The sequence below is a fragment of the Eucalyptus grandis genome, chromosome 8, assembly GCF_016545825.1.
Source record: "Eucalyptus grandis isolate ANBG69807.140 chromosome 8, ASM1654582v1, whole genome shotgun sequence".
Lineage (NCBI taxonomy): Eukaryota > Viridiplantae > Streptophyta > Magnoliopsida > Myrtales > Myrtaceae > Eucalyptus > Eucalyptus grandis.
The window spans coordinates 68,938,664-68,959,868 of record NC_052619.1 but is presented as its reverse complement, the minus strand read 5'-3'; the positions used below and the strand labels follow the sequence as shown (position 1 = coordinate 68,959,868).

General features: G+C 38.9%; 3 protein-coding genes, 1 long non-coding RNA gene and 1 pseudogene across 6 annotated transcripts; 3 read left to right on the top strand and 2 right to left on the bottom strand.

The window, feature by feature from the left end:
* The first annotated feature begins 792 nt into the window (after window positions 1–792).
* LOC104417795 lies at window positions 793–1,898 on the top strand (annotated as a pseudogene).
* A 416-nt stretch (window positions 1,899–2,314) lies between these two features.
* Window positions 2,315–3,241, top strand: LOC104417794 (calmodulin-binding transcription activator 3-like). Its single transcript, XM_010029009.3, has 2 exons — window positions 2,315–2,521; window positions 3,011–3,241. Exons 1-2 carry the CDS (start codon window positions 2,345–2,347, stop codon window positions 3,206–3,208), a joined length of 375 nt encoding a protein of 124 aa, XP_010027311.2. The 5' UTR covers window positions 2,315–2,344; the 3' UTR covers window positions 3,209–3,241.
* Window positions 3,242–6,939: 3,698 nt separating this feature from the next.
* Window positions 6,940–8,583, top strand: LOC104415803 (glycine--tRNA ligase, chloroplastic/mitochondrial 2-like). Its single transcript, XM_039300288.1, has 5 exons — window positions 6,940–7,032; window positions 7,510–7,572; window positions 7,717–7,806; window positions 7,881–7,967; window positions 8,433–8,583. Exons 1-5 carry the CDS (start codon window positions 6,940–6,942, stop codon window positions 8,544–8,546), a joined length of 447 nt encoding a protein of 148 aa, XP_039156222.1. The 3' UTR covers window positions 8,547–8,583.
* A 4,118-nt stretch (window positions 8,584–12,701) lies between these two features.
* On the bottom strand, window positions 12,702–15,186 carry LOC120287715. Of its 2 annotated transcripts, XR_005545978.1 has the most exons (3): window positions 15,064–15,186; window positions 14,819–14,864; window positions 12,702–13,167 (listed from the first exon to the last, which is right to left on the bottom strand). It is a non-coding gene; the product is annotated as an uncharacterized LOC120287715 (long non-coding RNA). The 2 variants fall into 2 exon arrangements; XR_005545977.1 differs by lacking the exon at window positions 14,819–14,864 and having other exon boundaries at window positions 15,064–15,180.
* A 2,293-nt stretch (window positions 15,187–17,479) lies between these two features.
* Window positions 17,480–20,494, bottom strand: LOC104415805 (uncharacterized MFS-type transporter YwfA-like). 2 transcript variants are annotated; one of them, XM_039300992.1, is made up of 3 exons: window positions 20,207–20,494; window positions 18,485–19,236; window positions 17,480–18,315 (listed from the first exon to the last, which is right to left on the bottom strand). In XM_039300992.1, the coding sequence occupies exons 1-3, from the start codon at window positions 20,492–20,494 to the stop codon at window positions 17,802–17,804; spliced, it is 1,554 nt and encodes a 517-aa protein (XP_039156926.1). In that variant the 3' UTR covers window positions 17,480–17,801. The 2 variants fall into 2 exon arrangements, with proteins under 2 accessions (XP_039156926.1, XP_039156925.1); XM_039300991.1 differs by having other exon boundaries at window positions 18,182–18,301.
* Between the last annotated feature and the right edge of the window lie 711 nt (window positions 20,495–21,205).

Here is a 21,205-nt window from a genome sequence, read left to right as displayed (position 1 = left end):
TTTAAGTTGCAAATGAGTCGTATGGCTTCAGTTCAGCAAATACAGGCCCATAGCAACAAAAAAAATAAGGTCAAACAGTTTTGTGACGTCAAATTCTGCGGTAGTATTTCAAATTGAGGCAGGTAACCATATTCTGGTGTTTGTTTTCCTTGCCAGTCGATCGGAGATATGCACTAAGATGCACTAATGGGATCCAGCTCATTTAATTGTCCAATAAATTGACTGTATCTCTAAATAGAGGTTGTCAAGCTATTGGCAATCTTGTGTGTCCATAACTTTCTAATCTTATACTCCACTTAGTACTAACTGATTTTCTATTGCCTTTCTAGGCCGAAGTGCGCGCGTTCTTTGATGTTCACGAGCAAGAAGGAAGTCATCCTGGAGGAATTCATCTAGAAATGACTGGCCAGAATGTAACCGAGTGCATTGGAGGGTCCCGGACCGTGACATATGACGATTTAGGCTCACGTTATCACACACACTGCGACCCAAGGCTTAATGCTTCTCAAGCCCTTGAGCTGTCATTCATTATTGCCGAGAGACTTAGAAAGAGGAGGATTGGAACCCAGCGCATGCTTTCATTGAGTGTTTAAAAGGTTTGGACCATCATTTCTCATGATTTTCCTCACTGATTTTCTTGTTATAGGGAGATGGAATACTAGATGCTTCTTTCACTAAATGGGCCCTCAGATCTTCAATTTTTCTTCTAAGTTGCCAATAACCAAGTGTGGACTGAGATGTTGTCCCCCTCAGTTGTAAACACTCAATAGATTCTGATTTTAATTACTAGGGATGGAATTGGTCGACTACCAGTGGTTCACCACGTTATTGATTGTTTTAAGCTGCATAGGGAGCACCTAAAGTTCTATTCGTGAAGAACTTAATCATTCGAAAAGTTATATCCTGTTATAAGCACTTAAATGTCTCTGTATCTTGTAATGATCTGGTAGAATGTTTTACGATGCCTACATTTTTTCTTGAAATATATACCATTTGATCATTGTGGTGTTAATGATATCAGAGAGCGGACGGTTGCTTCCCTCATCTCTCTTGGTGCAGCACCTGGAGCATTAACTGATCCAACTCCCAAGTATACAACGGGCAGAACACCTGCAGATTTAGCTTCTGCCAATGGACACAAAGGAATTGCAGGCTATCTTGCTGAATCGGCTTTGAGTGCTCACCTTTCGTTGCTTAATCTGGACACTGCTGGAGGTGATGCCTGTCATGGTTCTGGAGGAAAAGCGGTACAAACAATTTCAGAGAGAAGTCCCACTCCAATCAGAGAAGGAGACTTGTCAAGCGGCGTTTCACTTAAAGATTCATTGGCTGCTGTTTGTAATGCCACTCAAGCTGCTGCACGTATTCACCAAGTTTTAGAGTGCAGTCTTTCCAAAGAAAGCAATTGAGAGAGTTTGGTGATGATAATCATGGAATTTCAGATGAACATGCTCTTACACTGGTTGCATCGAAGGTATACAAACCAGGACAAGTTGATGAACCTTTGCATGCTGCAGCAATTCGGATACAGAACAAATTTCGTGGATGGAAAGGTCGGAAAGAATTTTTAATCACCCGGCAGCGAATTGTTAAGATTCAGGTACATTGCATACCTCCTTTTTGCTCATCACGTTTTTGAAATCTCTAAACCTTTTTCCTTTAAAGTTTCTGAAGTCCTCTTTGTTTTCAAAAGAAAAGTATTAATATTTTTGTTTTTTCATGGCATATTATTTCAGTTTTCTTCAGAAGTTTCTTAACCTTTGAAATGATGACTTTTCATCTTTTGATTAAAGGCCCATTTCAGAGGTCACCAGGTGCGGAAAAATCGCAAAAATATTCTTTGGTCCGTGGGAATGGTAGAGAAAGTTCTATTTGATGTGTGTGCAAGATGTGTTTGATGTGTGTGTGCAAGGGAGTGTTAGAAGAGAATACAAGGGAACAAAAAAGGAACTTTTATTTATTGTTTATTGTAGTACAAAGGGAAGGGGAGGAGCTTGCTTAAATTTCTTGTTCTACTATGTTCTCTCCTATTTCCTATTTATAGGGTGCTCCACCAACATTCTAGATTTGTGTAGAATGTTGTCTACTTAGGCTTAATCTAGAGAGTTCTAGATTGTAATTTTTCCTCTCTTCTTCTAGAGAGTTCTACACATATGCTTCTACATTTTTCTTTGCCACCTAAGCTAGATTTTTTTAAGGATTTTTCTTGACTTTTCTAGCTCAAATCTTTTATGAAGTTTCTAGAAATTGGATCAACAATTCAACAGAAAGTTATTTTGCGTTGGAGGAGAAAGGAAGTGGCCTACGGGGTTTTAAACGAGAAGCACTTACTGACACCTCCAGCATGCAAGATGCATCCTCAAATGAGGATGAGTATGATTTTTTGAAAGAAGGACGAAAGCAGACTGAAGAAAGGTTGGAAAAAGCTCTTGCTAGGGTGAAGTCCATGGTGCAATACCCTGAGGCCAGGGATCAATATAGGAGATTGCTAAACGTTGTTTCTGAGATACAAGAAGCCCAGGTAATTCCAGTGTTGCTAAAAATATGTTCAGTACTCAAAGGATTGCACTAACTGGCAAAACGCTCCCCCCTCTCTCTCTCTTTTTTCTTGGGGGTGTGCTCGCGCTCGTGTCTGCACACCACGATCGTGCCTTCACACCACCTTGACACAGCATGCACACTCCTGCTGGTACATATATTCAAAGAAGAAGAAATAACCTCTCATGCGTAATGCACTGGGGCATATGATTGAGGCAAGCTTATAAGAAATTGTCCATCCTTTTTTGTCTGTTGTACCACATGCTCGGATTCTCCGCATTATGTGCTTTCGTAAGTTTTATTTTGAAATTGTGACGGGCATGAGGGCTTTTGAATGCTTCCTTTTGAAGGCGAAATTACTAGAAAATTTATCTATGATGCAGTCATAAAGAAACAGTAAACTGTTCCTTGCAATTCCTTTCCTTCTTCAATGTGATCTCACGATAGTTATCATTCTGGTCCATGATTACAGGTTGAATACGAAATGACACCCGACCATAATGGAGAAGCAACAGATTTTGATGATGATCTGACTGATCTTGAACAACTATTGGACGACGACACTTCATGCATTTGGGACCCTGACCCCACGATCTCTCTTCCCGTCAGTAGGGTTTACAAATTAACTGGTAGACTGAACCGGCAAAGACCGTATAATGACTGCATTTAGTGTACAGATGTAATCTAGCAATTAATTCAATTAGCTGCTTCTCTCTACCCATCTGTAGAATAGGCAAATTAACTGGTAAACTGAACCGGCAAAAATTGTATTATGACTGCAGTTAGCGTGCAGATGTACCTAACAATTAATTCAACTAGTTGCTTTTTCACCAAAATGATGGAATTTGCAGATCGATGAGCATGAAGGTTGTGTGTTCTTCATTCAGAGGGGGCTGGAATTAAAGCTACGAGGCTTACTTGGGGAAGTTACTGGCAAATTTTAGACCCAAAATTGTAGATATGAACTTAAGAAAATTCCAAATAAATTAAACAGCTCATGTATTGTGCGCCCTCTCATGATGAATCCTTGCATTCATAAAAGACTTATCCGAAACCCTATTGTGCTCAGGTGTTGTTGATCTCAACGCTTCGATGCCCCGTCCACTTTGTTTTGGATCTTTGTGGGCCACTCTTTTAAGTATGAAGCTAAACTGATTATCATAAACCACGGAAAACACAATGAGACTCCTATGCACACGTTTGAATGCTCAAGAGAACCATGTACTGGTCTTTGACATAACTAAAGTTCTGATCGTCCGCAACCATGTTGAGTAAGACAAGTATCAGTCCCTTTATCTGCTCATCTCATCCAACACCAATAAAATGGAGGAATCGTTAAACAATGCAGAAGGAACTTTGTATGTATTGCTTCACACAGCTCACGCAGTTTATAACATCATTAATTTCTTTCTCGATCTTGTCCATAACATGCAATCCTATAATAAGCATTCTCAATGAATTGTCCAAAATCTTCTTTTACATGCTTGGAGTGACCACAATACACAACTTCCTAGGCTTCACGAGTTCTTCTACATCCTAGGCTTTCTCCTTTAATGAAACCTACTCTACCGTATGTACACACTGTGGTTTGCTTTCGTTTTAACACTCCCCCCCCCAAAAAAAAAAATAAATCCTCTCAGAACTAAACAAAATTGGCTCAATGTCAGCTTAAAATCCCGGCAAAGCTGACAGATCGGCAATGCCTCTTGGAAGGTTGGAGATTTCTTTAAGCAGCCTAAGCCTGTTGTTTCGGATTCTGTCATCCTCCTGCACAAAGAAAGCAAAACGCCATGACCAGTGTAAATAATCAGTTGCGCACATATATAGACATATGATCGAAGTGTCACTGTGAAGTGATATCCTGAGGATTCTCCAAGTCAAGCTAGAGAACACTCCATCCAATAAAGTCAGAAGGTCAAAGTCGATGTTGATGTCTCAAATCCAAGGGTCTTGTGTCATTTGGTGCTTAGAGCATTTATTAAAAAGAGAAGCATGGTGATTAAACTAGGAATATTATCAAGAATTTGATGACTCTTAAATAGGCTCATTTCCTCAATCATATAGAGCTTTGAGGTGTTTTTTTAAAAACTCTTGAGCTTTTATCGACTGTAGGTTAAACAATAAATCCATCCTCTAAGTGGGTGATCATTAATTTTTCTTCCTCACTGGAGACATAGTATTCTTATCATAAATAGGACTAGAAATTCTTATTTCAAAAGGGGCCGTGTCAACAATAGTAAATACATATGGACAATTCCTCAGTATCTTGCTCATTTACAGCAAATATTGGCTGTGTGTGGAGGTAATAAAAATTATGCCTTCTGCAGAGATATACTATTTCAACAATCAAGTCACCGGTATCTAATCTACAAAGTGGTGACAAATCTTGTGATGTGTGTATCTTTCAGTAATATCAGGTAATTTTTTGTTTATGTTGAATCCATTAACCAAATGTGTTCTACATAATTTCACATCTTTTATTTTGTAATCAACATATGAAATTTGGAGGAGCTATTTGTTGTCGATTGGGTCGCATTTGCTTTTACATGTTCTAGATTAGATCACATCTCAATGAGTAGCATGCACATTCTTTAATTATAGAAGACAATAAATCTCAGTCTGATATGTCTTAACAATCCAGACATGAAGTGATTTAAGCATTTCACCCTTGGCTTGGCTTTATTTTATGGAATAAATTTCTACCTTCATTCTCCTGATGCTCTTCATCATCTACCAAGATGGATGGTCAGGATGTTCATTTCTAGCCTTCGTTATTTAATAATGACATATTTTATTGTCCAGGTGATGTTTAGCAGACCTATCCGGTGGATTTTAGCCCTCCATGGAGATGCAATAGTGCCATTTACATTTGCTGGACTTTTGAGGTTGTTATGAAGTATTGCTACCTGCATCTTTCTCCTCTGTCTTTTCTCAATCATTATTTTCTTTTATTTTTATTTTTTCGGTCAGGGTCCTTTCTAAATAATTGAGTAAGCTTAATTTGATATGTCTTTCTGTCGTGGTCTTAATTTTCTGTGGTTTGCTGAAATTTGTAAAAGGCTGCTTTTGCAAGTTATGAATGTTTTGCCTCTTGCACAAGTGATAAATGCTCAAATGATAGGTAGTAATTGCTGTACGTTGCTCATTGAAAACACTTCTTTGCATTTATCTATGTGCTTTAGCATATTTGAGGGGGTAGTCTTTTGAGTTCTGAAAACCCATCTTATTGAGGACGAGGATGTTAAAATTAAACAATCGCTCCATTTATTTATTTCAGAAACTGATAAGAAGAGGACTTGCTAGTCCAAATTTCTAAGCCGATCAAGCATCATATTTTGCCACTCTTGCGCATTGGATTAGTTCTATGATTAATTGACATTCTCTTAAAAGTAGCTAGTATACTAATGGAATACACTGAATAAGATCTCTCTCTCTCTCTCTCTCTCTCTCTCTCAAGATTTCTTGTTTTCCTTTTTGTTTAAAAATTGCGTAAGCCATAACTCAAATATCTTTTTATCCAGAAACACAAGTGTATTGCCTTGGTTTCCTTATTTTATGGGATCTGCTCTGACCTATGTGCCAAGTGGCATGTGATAGATTAATTACTTGTATTATGCTTATTTGGACCCCAGAATGTTAAATAACTTGCTTTTCCTTTCTACTATTCCATTGGAAGTGCATTCAATTGAGTGGAGATAGATCTTAGTTTTTGGGGAAATCTCCTTATTCATCAATTGAACTTTAGGCCATGGTACCTGCTTATGCATTGTCCTCACATTGGCCAATGCATGTCCATGTTTGCCCTTTTTTTTTCAAGTTTATTTGGACATTGAGCACTGACAGAACTTGTATGCATGTCCCATGCTCTTGCAGTGGAAATTTATCTTATGGTCTTCGTAATACTGCATCAGCCACCTTCCCAGTAAGTATCCAAATTTTCTCATGGTTGTAATATTTTCAAGGGCATGGATATACTTTATGTCTTTTGTTACTTTGAAAAGCTCTATGAGAACTCATTTATCGGTACTCTGTCATCTAGCCTTTTCCTCAATCTATTGTGCAACTCCAGTATGCCTTGCCCTTTTAATTCTATTCCTTTCTTGGTTAAAGTTTTGCACCTTTTCAGTCTCTGGTACTCTCCTTTAAAACTAGTTATTCTGGTTCATTCTTCTGGTGTTCTTTTCTCTCCGTCTAATTTTATAATATCTAGCATGACATAGCTTTTCACAAAGGAAATTAATATTAACAAAATTAATGAAGATAAGAATAAACACAATGCCATATATGGCTGTTAAAAGAACCTAGCTGTATGTGTGTTTGGAGGAGGATGATGGCGATCGAAGAGCATGGCCTTCTTTTGGATGTTGAAGATGAAAGAGTGTAGTTTTGTAGTGGACTGCAATGAATCTTGAAAAGAAATACTATTCAAATATGAATTCTATGAATGTCACAGAGGAAGATGAAGTTGGATATTGCAATAAGCGATATTCGAAAGTATCAGAAATGTGTTTGTCTCTTAAAAAAAACAAACAGAATTATTGACAAAGAAAAGAAAAGGCTATAAAATCAGAATATACAAAACATGTGAAAAAGATAGCATCATTGCATTGGCACGCAAGCTATTTGTGTTAAATAAGAGATCAGTTCTCATATTATCCACCAAGTATGTTGGCCAGTATGTGTTTAATGATACAAGGGCTCCAGAACAAATTATGTTATTAGATAATTGCTAGTCAACAAGGTCACATGCAAAAAAGATAATTCTAAGCTCCTTCCAGGAGATGAGCATTAACATTTTTTTTCTGATTTTACATGAGTGGAAGTAAAATAATGTTGTGATTTCCCTTTGTACTCTTCTCGGTATGAGTTTTCTCTTTGCATTTTTGCTACTACTGTGCTTCTCCATTCTTCTAAGAAGTTATTTAAAACCTATGGACAGGCGTTTATTTTAATTTCCAAAATCCTCTGTAGGTGGAAAGTGCAGAATCCTATGCAGCTTTAATGGGAAAAGCTGGAATTGAAATTGATATTGAGGTATGATATAATGAAATGATTTGCAGTTCTTCTTCTTCTTTTTTGAAGTTGATAATCCTTTTTGGAAAAGTATTATTTTGTTGAAAACCTGCCATAGATAGTAAGGTTGATGAATACTGATCTTTCAGATTTTTTTGTATGCAGGAACGGAGAAATCATATATTCAGGCAATCGGCTGCACTTGCAGAAAGTGCCAAAGGTCAGATTGTTGTCAATGGCGGATTGCTTAATGAGGTAACGATCCTTAAGTAATACATTTGAATATGGTTGTCGGGTTTGCTGCTAAGTACCAATTCAACTTGTATCAGGTTGTCAATCTTGTTGAGGCACCTGTTCCGATTCTTGGGGAATTTAATGAATCCTTCTTAGAGCTTCCCAAAGACCTTTTAACAATGGTAAGTCTCATTATCTCGGGAAGTGCAAACAAGTATTTGAGTTGGCTTCATTTTCTAGTTTTTTGGGAATGTTGCCTTGCGAAAATGCAAACTAGTGTTTGGATTGGCTTGCAAACTAGTCTTTGACTATGGTCATATATTTGGTTTTCTGGTTTCTCTTTCCCATTCTTTTAGTCAATTAAGCCATCTAGCAATAGTGAAATAAGAAGCAGCCTGATTAGAGCCAGACTAACACTATATGACTTAATCTAGGATTCAAGAATGGAACTTTCATGACCGGTAGAACGTGCACATTTAACACCTGCAATGATGGAAGTTATTTAATAGAATGGTGCCTGTAAAACCAACTGATATTCCATCATGCCATTGGGAGTTTGTGGTTAAAATGTCTACTGTATACAAGTAACTTACTTTGTAGCTGTTCTTTTCGTGTTTTGTTGAGGTTGTTTATGCTCCAATGTGCAGGTTATGCAGAAGCACCAAAAATATTTTTCCATAGCCGATCACAGTGGGAGGCTGTTGCCATATTTTATTGCTGTGAGAAGTTCTTTGAAATATAGCAATTTATTTCGGTTGTAATATACATTAATATTGTTTATATGATAGTCCGGCCTGGGAATTTCCTTTTAGGTGGCGAATGGGACACTTGACAGGACAGTAGTCAAGAAAGGAAATGAAGCCGTTCTCAGGTTCACATCTATCTCCCTCTGAAAACCTGATGATGCTTCTAGAAGAGAATGAATCGATCTAATTTTGAAGGTCTTCAATTCTGTTTGGCATACTATAACTTTGCAAAATGACTAGCATGAAAATACCGCGCTTATGGCAGGTCCTTAATTCTTGTGAAGTACTGTTAAATTTATTCATTTAATCATTCTGATTGCAAGTGAACAAAGTATTTTGCACAAATTTGTTCTTTGAACTTCCAATTAGTAGTTTTGACCAGTTTTTGTCTATTTTGCAGAGCTCGCTACGAAGACGCAAAGTTCTTTTATGAGATGGATACACGTAAAAGATTTTCAGAATTTCAAAGTCAATTAAAAGGGATACTTTTTCATGTGAGTACTTAAACCGTGTGCATGATCTAAGGAAAGAGCAGTCTATATATGTAAGACCTGTTTTATGATATATGGGATCTGGCTTCTCAATCTCACATAGCGACCAGTTGTAGATGACCTATAGCTAGTGGGTATAATTGCACCATCTCAGAGTAATATTTCAATATGCACCCGGGTGTGTGGTTTTACGACTAAATAGTTCTTCAAGCACTAATTCTCCTTCTTATATGCCAAATATTAGCTTTTAGAAATCATTAGCATGCCATAATGTTGGGTATGCATAAACCGAGGTCTCATTAGAATCAGTTTAGGATCAAGTACTTGAATTGGCATAATTCAGGACTCGCCTCTTCAAATAGTTAAGCGTATTTCTGAAGCTAAATTCATCCTAAAAGGATCCGAGTCTAGTGAATTATAAGTTGAGGGAGTGAACAATTAATCCACTGTTTTTTTTATTTCCTTCTTTGATCTCTCTCTCTCTCTCTCTCTCTCTCTCTCTCTCTCTCTCTCTCTCTCTCTCTCTCTCTCTCTCTAATGTGTTTTACAGATCTTAGATGAGATACGACACTCTAGAGGTCTTAAAAGAAATGATGAGGAAAATTGGGCGATAATTGGTATTTCTCAGACATGCAGCAACAACAGCATGTACATGAAATTTTAAAAGTCAGGGAACTTTATCTCCAGTAATAGTTGTTCTTAGCAAGATCTATGGTCATCAGCTATGATTTTTGGCTCAGCCTCATTTCCTGGTCAAAAACTTCTAGGCACAGAACTACATGTTCTACTTTCTAAATGGATAAGATGAAATCATCATAAGTTCAAAAGAAAACCCTACATGCTTGATCTGAGCTTTGGTTTAGTTATCCTATTTTTCACAAGAAAAGATTGTGTTTTTTCCTTTTTCTTCAGTAATTTTTGTGTTGAGACTTTAACTCTTCAATGCAGTATAGACTACTTTTGGCAAACTGATTTTTTAATGGTTTGACCAGTACCTGGAATTATTCATGAGGTTGTCTTTTTTTTTGCTGGTATGTATGATTAAATAGGAGAGGCTTGGAACAATGTTGGATAAGATCTCGCATTTGCAGAGCACAGTAACCAAACTAAGTTTGGCTATGGGTGTTAATGAAGATAAGCTACAAATTGTCCAAGAAGCTGCATCACTTGCTATGTCTGATTTGTCTGCCCAAAGGGGATGGATCATTGACAATTATATGTAATTCTCCTTATTGTTGCTTTATAAATTTCATGCTATGAAAAATAATTGTGCATTATACACTCTGCCCGAAGGGGAGTTTATAATGTACTAATTATTTTTGTTGAATTACTTATTGCCCATAATTGATCTAATTGCATTATGTGTGACAAATAGTTATCTTTACTATAAACAACAAAGCCATGATTGAAATGTTAATTGGATCAAATATTATACTGTTAAGGACTTGATAAAAAAAGAGGGGGAGACATTGTGATTGAGAATATTAGAACTGAGTCCATATTGGCTGATCCTCTAACAAAAGGCTTATGACCCATTTTATTTAAAGAACTTGTAAAAAATATGGGTGTTTTAGATTCTTTTGATTTCTTTTGTTAGTGGGAGTTATACAAATTGTATTTCTGGATATTATAGTTATATACAGATTGATAATGTTTTTATGATGTTTATTAAAGCATTTATTTTAATAACCTGTTGTTATTGATTATATTGTTATCATTTCTCCTGTTGATTGAGAAATGAAAATATAAAACAGTATCTTTAAACAAATTTTGTTTAAAGATGATTGGATGTCACTGATTATGAGATCTCATGTGTGCAATTTCATGTTGTTTAGAAATTGCATTAATACAGTTTCATGTCGTTGAGAAATTGCATTGAGGACCGATAAGAAATAGTGTATATTTTGATCACATATTGGCACTATTTCTTACTACACTACTAGGCCCATGATCCATGAAAATATAATACTTATTATATGTGATTATGGAAGGTCTTGTGTTGGCATTTTCTTAACACATTGATCTCCATAGTCCTATACTAAGGTTATATAGGATTGGATTCGTATTGAGATGCCATTATTGGAATATTATTTTTAAAAAGTTGTGGCCACATAAAACAAAGTTTTCAGTTATTAACCCGATAGCGTCGTTTTCAATATAAAATCTTTTCAAAATAAAATAAGTTAATTAATGTAGCCAAAGTGGGAGAATGTTGGAAATTTCCTATAATATGGTCTTACATTAATTAATTGATTTTCTATTTTAAATAATCGGGTTAATGGATATTCTAATATTTGTTGAACCCTAAAGTGATCTGATTGAATTGGGTATTGGCATCTATTAATAATGGGCCTAGTTGAGCAACAAAGTGTAGGCGGTGTGTTTGGTGACAGTAATGGGAAGGCCCAATTGACACGCCTGTTGATTAGGGTTTACTAGGTCCCCTCTCTAGCCTATAAAATGGTAGGTTATACCTATCAGTTGCTTTAATCCCATTGAAAGCTGCTATACTGAAATATGTCATAGAGAGGAAGATTTAGCATTCCGATAGATCCCTGATTATCAGAGCGATCTAGTTTTCTTCAACTCTAGTTTTCTTTTGAAGCGATGGCTCAAACAGGTACGCTTTAATTCCGTTGTATTTATTGATCTTGGTGTTTTACAATCATATATGGATCCGTTTTTTCTTGATTGATTAGTTGTATATGTGAATAAATTTTCTAGGCCGTCATTATGCTCTTCGAGATGGCTATCCTGAGCAAGTTAACTTCATTTACAGTTTCTGCAAGGACTTCTCTTTGCCAGAAGGTTTTTTCTTCTTTGTTTCTTTGTTTGAGGTCTGATGGAACCGGTCTTGATTTTTGTTGTGTGTTATCTTTTCATTTTCCAGCGGGTCCCTAGGACAGGTGTCGAAAGCTGAGTGGTATGTGCGCGCCACGTCAGAGAATTGTTTGATTTTTGAGTTACGTTCGTTCATCTTTCAAAACTCCCCCAAACAGAAAAAAAACCAGAAAAAACAAGAACCGAAACCGAAAAAACAAACCGAAAAACCGAAAAAACAGAAGAAACCCACCCTTCTCTCGAACCCTCCGGCCCCAAAGAAAAACGGAAACGAACCCCCCCTTCTTCTACCCTATTTCTCCTCTTTGTCGCTTTCGTCACCTGTATCTCTCTCGCTCTTGCTCTCTATGCGTGTTTTTTGCTTTTGTTGACTGGTATGTCTCTTGTCGACTTCTAACCTACGTATCTCTCTCTGTCGCTTTAATCCTCCGGCCCCAAAGAAAAATGGAAACGAACCCCCCCTTCTTCTACCCTACTCTGTTTCTCCTCTCTATCGCTTTTGTCACCTGGTATCTCTCTCGCTCTCGCTCTGTGCGTGTGTTTTGCTTTTGTTGACCGGTATGTCTCTTGCCGACTTCTAACTTGCCTATCTCTCTCTGTGTTGCTTTAACCCTCCGGCCCCAAACAAAAACGGAAACGACCCCCCCGTTCTACCCTACTCTGTTTCTCCCCTCTCTGTCGCTTTCATCACCTGGTATATCTCTCGCTCTCGCTCTCTGTGTGTTTTTTGCTTTCATTGACTGGTATGTCTCTTGTCGACTTATAACCTGAGTATCTCTCTCTGTGTCTGTCGCTTTCACAGATATGAATGGAGGGAGTTCCACTCAGATTGTCCATGTTTGTCGGCGGGTACTACGCCATGTTCGATAATAACTGACCTGGAGTCCTAGATATTACAATGGACAATCTACAGTTTTCTTTCGTCGGAGAGTGGCGCTGGGTTTATTCGCAATCGCGAATCTCCACGGAGAGGTGCCTGCCACGCAGCACGAATTGACGACCTTACAAAACATTCTGGATCTGATACACCCCACTATCGTCATTTTGGTGATCGGTAGAGCCTTTTTTCTCCATGAGGCGCCCTCCATGTTTGCGCAGGTAAATAGTTAAAAGTTTTCTTTTTTGTAGTAGAATGAGCCTGAGGCTCTTCGTTTTCATTGTAGGTGTTCACTGTCACACCCCAAACCATCAAGAATGAGGGATGACACGGCCGTCCTTCCACTCAAAGGACGCAACCTCAGAACTCCCAAAATCCAACTCTTAAAAGTCCCCACATCCATATCGGTCATCGTTAATCGAGGAACCTGAAAAACATTGGAAAAATAGAGGGGTGAGCAATCACGGCTTAGTAAGTAGTGCATCTCTTCTAAGCGGATCGAACACCCACTATGCATATTTACAAAACCAAACCACAACTCTTTTAACTCAAATCTAGGATATAACAAAACACATAGTAAAAAGAAAAGTTACATACGCTTCAACGTAGTTATATTTATAATAAAAATAATCATTACATAATAACATCGAAATAAATATCAATGGTCTAATCCATTGATCAGTCTCATTAATTCACACGCCAATGGTCCATTTCATTGATTAATCTCATACCACGCCAAACTCAGAAATATAACAAACCTTCAATGCCAAAATATAACATTTCTTACTTTAACACAATATGTTCAAAGCGAAAACATTCAAGATAATAATAGACAAACGCCAATGGTCTAACCCATTGGTCAATCTCATAAAACATGTATCAATGATCTATTCCATTGATTAATCTCATCAAACCACACGTCAATAATCTAATGAAATTACATGTCGATGGTTCATTCCAACGACTAATCTCAAATTACCCGTCGATGGTCAATTCCATCGATTAATCTCAAATTACACGTCGATGGTCCATTCCATCGACTAATCTTAAATCACATGTCGATGGTCAATTCCATTGACCCAACTCATATTACATATCAATAGTCCACTCCATTGACCAATCCGTTGCTCAATATCAAACCATGGTCACGATACAACGCCTGGTGACAAGGTCTCCACCTATTATTAGCGGGTGGCTCGGCTCACAAGGATATCGTAGAATAGTATGCGCATACCCACAAGCCCCTCGCTGGGCTCACAGCGATATTGAGCATCCACATCAATACAAAACAACATCATCCATAGTTCTCAAACCAAATCCATAAATCATTTCATATATCCCCAAAAGATTCGCAACTCAACTTATCCGCCAGAAATACTTTTCATAAAACATTTTTAAATAATTTCAAGACCCATCTCATAAATCAATTTCAGATCAAATACATTTCAAAAAGCTTATTACAAATTAATAACTATATAACCTTCTATAAATCATCTCAAAGTCGAGCTTTTCATCAAATGGTTTCACAAACCCAAAACATGTAATATTTTTCAACTTCATTAATCAAACAGAACATATATTTCCACAAAAAATTCTCACACTATTTTTAAATACCAAAACGCAGTAAATGCCTTATCCAAATTTTATACAATAAATATGCTTATTCATGACTCATAAAATATCAATCGTTTATTATTTTAAAAACATGAAAAGTCGGAAATCAACTACGACACTCACTCGAACCAACGCACTCAGATCCCTAATAATTAATGGAAAAAATTATCAAAAGGTCGAATAAAAAGAATATTCGCATAACGACTCGTCTATACTAGGCTTATTTGTCGATAAAACGACACATATGCACCACGAAAGCTTGCATTTATTGAAAACCCATTGATTTCCCGCTAGGCACAGCCCATGCGCCAATTTTGCCGCGCCATAATTTCCTCCACAAAATTCCGTTTCAAGCCGTCTTACAGTTTTTAGAAAGCTCTCTTAACGTATAACAACAACCTCAACTCAGCCACCCTAAAACAGTATCGAAAACAACAACAAAAAAAAACAAGCTCGAAGCTTACTGTTCGCTACAGTATCAGAATGCGCCCCCGACTTCAAAATTCCGTTCTGGACAAACCGCAAGTTCAAATCACGATCCGTAAGATGTTATAACTTCACAACATCTCAAAGTACCATTTCTACAAAAATATGCAATTTAACAACTCATAAATCATACTTCGCCCGCTCGATTTTCCCAAAATTCCGAATTTCAAGCCCTAGGTCCAAAATTACTCCAATTGAACGAATGGGTGGTATGAGCGCTTACCGGGCATTGTGTTACGTAGTTAATGCGACTTGGCGAGGCTCCCATGACGAGAATACACAAAACCCTCTTTCTTCTTCTTCTTCTTTCTCTCTTTCTTTTTCTGTGTGTTCGAGCTCTCTGCCGTCCCTCTCTCCCCTTCTTTCCTCCTCTCTTTCCCTTTTATCTCCTCCTTTTTCTTTTCTTTTTCCCTTTTCTTTTTCTGTCTTTTCTTCCTCTCTCTCTCTCTCTCTCTTCTCTTTTCCCTCTCCCGAAAACTCTCGATTCCTCTCTCCTTCTTTCTCCTTTCTATTTTATTTTTTTGACTGGGTCAAAACCCATATTTTACATTCACTGTCCTTCCGGCCCACCGCTGGGAGTATTCTATTGTTGCCACGATGTACCTTACGTTAGGCCCACTCCCATTGCCAGTGGAGGAAAATATCGCGATGCCATCTTCAGACGAAGGCAGCGATGTCAGCAGCGGCGAAGAAGGTCCTCTACCCTGAGTGGAGAATTAAGGGTCGTTTTCAGAAAAAACATATAAAGGATAGTCATTAGTCATGATTTTTTGTCAGAATTCTGGTTTTAATTGGAGTATCATGCTCTGAAGAGTGAGACTTGTTGTGAAACTTGATTCCAATTTCAACTTTGTGCTCAGGACCCTCTTGTTCGGCCAGAGAGAAACTCGGTTGCGCATTTACTTAAGACCCGCGTTGCGCTCTTCTTTTTTTTTTTTTTTTTTTTTTTTTTTCCGATTTGGGTCTTGACACTGTCACAATAAGGTCGAGATCGCGCCAAGTCTCTTCACGATCGATTAGTTTGCGTAACCAATCATTAAGCCCTACTGGGACCTGTAATCCCGCTCCGCCCTTTGCGCTTCCTTTGACAAGAAGGCGTCGAAGAAGCCGCAGCACCTATCGTTCCTTGGACGATTCCAAAGAGCACCCATGTGCCGATCACTCGTAATAATTCAGCTACCCACCTTTGGCAACAGAGTCTGTAGAGAGAGAAGGGGACCTCTCAAATGTACCTAAAATGCATAGGACCAGAGAGAGAAAGGGAGTGAAGAGTCCTGAAGAGTGAATTTTTTTTTTTGGTTTTTTTCCTTTTCCTTTCCTTTCCTTTTCTTTTTTCCTTCCTCTTCTTTCTCCCAACTGTGGGCCGACAAGATTGCTCGCCAACCATCGTCGGCTGCAGGCAAGGGTCGGTTTAGGCGAGCGCTACAATGCTGCCTAGTTGGCCCTCACCTACTGGCAACCTTGCTGACCCATAGTTGGGAAAAGTAAAATGAAGGAAAAAAAAAGAAAAAAAAAGGAAAAGTAAAAAAGATTAGTAATAAAAAATCATAAAATTAAAAAAATATATATAAATTTATCCACATTAGTACCGGTCATGTTACATAGAAAAGCCAGTGTTCATGTTAGTGATTTGTTAGCGATTTCCAACTAAAATTAGCCAAATTGAGTCAATTGAAACAAATGCAAAATGTTTGGCACTAAAATTGGTCTAATTAAAAAGTTTATGACTTAATTAGTGTTGATATAATAGGTCTGGACCTTTTGATACTTTTCCCTTCAAATGAGTCAATTGATCATAGGGATGATTAGCCAATCAATCCTATAACTATTATACTGATACCAATTCAGTTATAAATTTTTCAATTTTATTAATGTAGTCATTTTGGAAATCGCTGACATGACACTTAGTCATCGCAGGCCATTTTACATGACATGCTAACATAGATAAGTTGTGGATCGTCATGTTAGCAATTCTCAATGACAACTGGTCATAAAGATTATATTAAAATTTCATATAAATGTTTAGAATTATATTGGCAAAATTAGAAAGTTTAAAATTAAATTGACAGCTGTGCAATAGGTTTAGGACTAATAGGATACCATAGATTGTTTTGACTAGATAGGGTGATATTACTATACTATATCTAATGGAGGAAAAAGGACATGTTTTGAATTTTCAAAATCCACATGATTCTACGTGGTCCCAATACCGTATAACAGCTCATGAAAGCACATGTGCATTGTGCCAGATCAAAGGCTTTACACGGAAAGGACTTCTTTGTCGAGGTCTAAAAACGATCATAAAAGGATGGCGCTTGTGATTCAGAGCGTGTTCCCAGCATGAACACGCCCACGACAGTGATCCCACGTCAGTCGACAACACGAACATTTTACAGCAAAATGAACTGGCTTAGGGCTACCCCCCAACCGGTATGCACTAATGCACGCCGGTCAGCGGGATCATCCAACCCGGGTTTGACAATAAGTTTTCACTTTTTTCACGCTTCTCCTCTATCGTTTTCACATGAGTTTGGCAGAGGACTCGTAGCAGCAGTAGGTAAAAAGCGAGACACAACTAAAAGCAAAGCACAAAAAAAGGTGCAGCTACTAGGGAGAGGATAAAACTGTGGTCCCCGTTTCTTCAGTGAAAATGGACTTGAAAAGATCAGTACATTGATTAAACCAGTCTCCCTGTTTCAGTCAGTTCAAGTGTACTCAATACATGAATTCGAATGGTGGGCGGTCCGAAATCAATCTGACTCAGAAGTTACACGATAACGAGTTGGGAGGTACTCTATAGTGGTGGTCGCCAACTTGAACCTCCTCGTGATGTAGTGTGCGGTCGCATAGGCGAAATCCCTGTCATACGAGACAGTACAGAGAGACAAGTCCTGGAGAGTTCGTGATAATGATTGCTTGTTTACAAGCCCGCAAAGATTCATGCGTATTGCGGGTTCCACATTATTCTCCGATGTCTGTTAAAGTTTGTTGCCTGGAAAGCAGAGATTTCTCGTCGTTGTCATCCAAATCAACCCATTCCTCTGTTCCATAGTCTCTGTCGATTGTGCTCCTTGCCTTCTCATAAGCACCATTTGCTATAAGGTCGGTAATATCTTCGCCTGTATAGGGGCTATCAACCTCAATCTGCTGCATTTCCGTGAGCGCATCCATTCTAGCATGCTCTCTATCTCTCCAGTACGTACAGTAGAGGAAAGAGTAAATAAAGCAACAGATGGCCATTGGAATGCCCATAGCAGCATAAAGTGCCTTGGCAAGTGATGCAGCATTTTCTCTGTCTGTCTCGATCTCTATCGAGTCGGATGATCCCTTGGGGATGGGTTTATACCCATATATATGCTGAGCGAGAATACCGACCAGCGGGGGAGCAAATGATGCCAGGATGGACTCAAAAGAGTTGTCCAGTGCGTAGATGCTGGTTCTGGATTTCTCAGGGACGATCTCTGCAAATATTGGACTGTGCTGCATTAATATATGCAGGAAATTAACTGGAGAAATATACAGTAGCAGTACAGCTTCAAGCTACAGAATTGAATGTAGGAGCATCAACTTAGAACTTGACAAGCGACATCTAGTAACCATGTTGGTGTGATGAGAATGTGGTAGAATCCACTAGTTACACTTACTTGTTTGTGGCCGGGGCACACCAGGATGTGCACAGCCCCATGATAAATAAAACAAGACCATGCATGAAGGCTGTGGAAGGATCATCGGGCAATGCTAGAAGCAAAATCGCAGCTAAAGGAATGGCCGAAGCAGTGCTTATCTGCGACAAGATTATTCTTCCCGAGTTGGGCAAGTGCTTAGCAAGAACGTCCCCCATCCAACCTCCAAATAGACCACCAAGTGAGAAGGCGATGATGTAGACCGTCATGAGGAAAGCTGTCGTACTGTGCGAGAAGCCGATGAGCTCCAACCACATTGGGGCAAATGAAAGGGCTGACCCTGAGAATGATCCAAATACACCCTGAGCCACTATTATCTGAAAAGACGGGATTCTGATGACAGATTTCGATTCTTTAACCAGGTCTTTGACATCTGACCAGAAGGGCTTGTGCGAATTCCGATCTTTAACTAAGTTACTGTCATCAGAAAATTGAGGATCGCTTGCAAAGAGCTGCACTAGAATACCAACGATGACACTGACTAATCCAACCAGGTGAAAAGCAATTCTCCAACCAGGGATTCCCAGGAATGATGTTGAGGCAATTAAAACAGAACACAGCGATCCAAAGATGGAGCCAAGGTTCCCTGTTAGCTGCAGCCATCCAAACGCCATCCCACGGTTGCTCTCATCTGTGCAGTCCGCAATGAGGGACTGAATAGCAGGTATCACTATTGCAAGTCCGACACCATTCAAGCCTCTTGAAATTGCTACCTGGAAAATAATATGGAGAAATTACTAAACCCAGCAAGGTACTTTGCAATTGCATTTACATACAAGAAATCCCCCAACGAAAGACACAGTTGCCAGAATTCTGTTTGTGAAGCAGTCATTCTTTCCTTTCCTCATTTTCATAAACTGTAGCTCAAATATACTTTGCAGCTTGCCGAAGCAGTTTGACGGTACAAACATTTTGTGCGTGCTTGTATGAGTAACAGTACTTCTCATGCTTGCGAGAACTAAACAAAGATCTCCAAATTCTTTGCATGCGAATCATATCCATTTCATCCTAAATCTGACTAATCCTATTGATACAATACTTCCACACCTGAATCATTTAGATCTTTGTCGATTGTTGTGGAGATTCTGTCAAATGGACGAACGAAAGATGGAATAAGTCATGCCTGAAGACTTTGTCAGAGGACTTCTTATGTCTAGTCATGGTTTGCTCTAGCCCCAACATAAATGCATCAGGGAAAGCGCATTCAGCAAGTTGAAAGCAAATTTTCATTTCTTTGAAGGGTAGCAAATTTCATTACATAAGCCATAAAAGTAGACCTTGCTGAGTTAATTCAGCGTAAATGGGTACTTCGAAGATTGAGGACCGAGCCAGCCGAACTGCAGGCTTTGTAATTACATCATCGAATCCTCATCGCAAACATTCTCCTTATAACTAATCAACATCCATAACAAGAACATTTCTCAGATCACTCTGTGATGCTGTACAAGTATCATTACCTATTACCCATTACCCATTACTAGATTCTTGAAAAAAAGAAGAAGAAGCCCAACAACCAAGCGAAAGTAATACTGAATCCATCTCCTCTCAATCATCAATCAAGGACATGCAACTGAAATATCGAGAGCCCAATCACTGACCCATCAAACTAAACACAACCCAATCACTCCCTCACCAAACTACATCCCACCCACAAAGAATTAGGGAGGGAGAGAGGGTGAGGACCTGCAGGAAAGTGGAGGAAACAGCCACTAGGAAAGTGGCGGCGGCCCAGAGGAAGGCGCCGAGAGCTATGACGCGGGCACGGTCGTGGCGGGTCGCGAGGTAAGCGGCGACGGGGTAGCAGCAAGACTGGACGGCGGACCGGATGAGGGTCAGCGACCCGAGACCCGTCGGGTCCGTGTGCAGGGCGGCGCCGACCTCCCTGTACACGCCCGGGAGCAGGGACTCGTCCGCCCTCTCCATTATCCCCGCCAGGTTCACCAGCACCAGCGTCAACGTCTCGGATCTCATCTCCCTTGCTGCGTCCGAAGAAACCGAGGAGTCCAAAAATGGAAAAGTGCCTTTGAGCTTTCCTTATTCGGGATGGTGAAGTGACGGTTTGACTTTGACTTCACCGAAGCGTCCAGGGTCAAAGGACAAAGTAGAGAAGCCGTTGCGCGTGGGCGCCACGCGCCGGATCTACAAATCTTTGGTTCAATCTAACCTTTTGATTAGCAAATAGCACTCCATAAAATTTCCAACTCGTCAAGAACCGAATTTTTGGGCCTTCTCGATTCAAGAGGTTCCTATAGGACGAGTATGACATATCCGACCCTCGACTTGTATTTCATCTTAGAGTTTTCTCGAACCTTCTAAAATACTCATAGGGCGGATGGTAATAAATGCGGGTAGTTGGGAAAATACAATTTCCACCGTTAGATCTAAAGGAAATTTACGGATATGATTTACCTTATATTTGTATATATAAAAGTTTCCTCTCCTCATTGTAAGTATCTAATTCACAAGTAATACAAATCTAGAGTTTCTATCCCTAGAAGTTTCTCTCTCCTTTCTTTCCTTGTGAGTCGAGTGTTAAAAGATTGTTTAAGGGTAAAATTTATCAAGAGTGATCAATCGGCCCATGACACTCTATACATATATTCCTTGATATATTCCTTTGGATTTTTTTTATTTATTATTATTCAATTAATTCCTAAAAGGAGGAGATTCACTAGTCTACAA

Bases quoted from the DNA above. Each gene is read 5' to 3' on its own strand.
- LOC104415805 (XM_039300992.1), bottom strand. From the start codon at position 20,494: ATGAGATCCGAGACGTTGACGCTGGTGCTGGTGAACCTGGCGGGGATA. The intron at 19,237-20,206 runs GTCCTCACCCTC...ATTATTTTCCAG, and splicing joins TTTCCTCCACTTTCCTGCAG to GTAGCAATTTCAAGAGGCTT. The intron at 18,316-18,484 runs GTAAGTGTAACT...AATGCAGCACAG, and splicing joins TGTGCCCCGGCCACAAACAA to TCCAATATTTGCAGAGATCG.
- LOC104417794 (XM_010029009.3), top strand. From the start codon at position 2,345: ATGCAAGATGCATCCTCAAATGAGGATGAGTATGATTTTTTGAAAGAA. The intron at 2,522-3,010 runs GTAATTCCAGTG...CCATGATTACAG, and splicing joins CTGAGATACAAGAAGCCCAG to GTTGAATACGAAATGACACC.
- LOC104415803 (XM_039300288.1), top strand. From the start codon at position 6,940: ATGAATCTTGAAAAGAAATACTATTCAAATATGAATTCTATGAATGTC. The intron at 7,573-7,716 runs GTATGATATAAT...TTTTGTATGCAG, and splicing joins GAATTGAAATTGATATTGAG to GAACGGAGAAATCATATATT. The intron at 7,968-8,432 runs GTAAGTCTCATT...TCCAATGTGCAG, and splicing joins CCAAAGACCTTTTAACAATG to GTTATGCAGAAGCACCAAAA.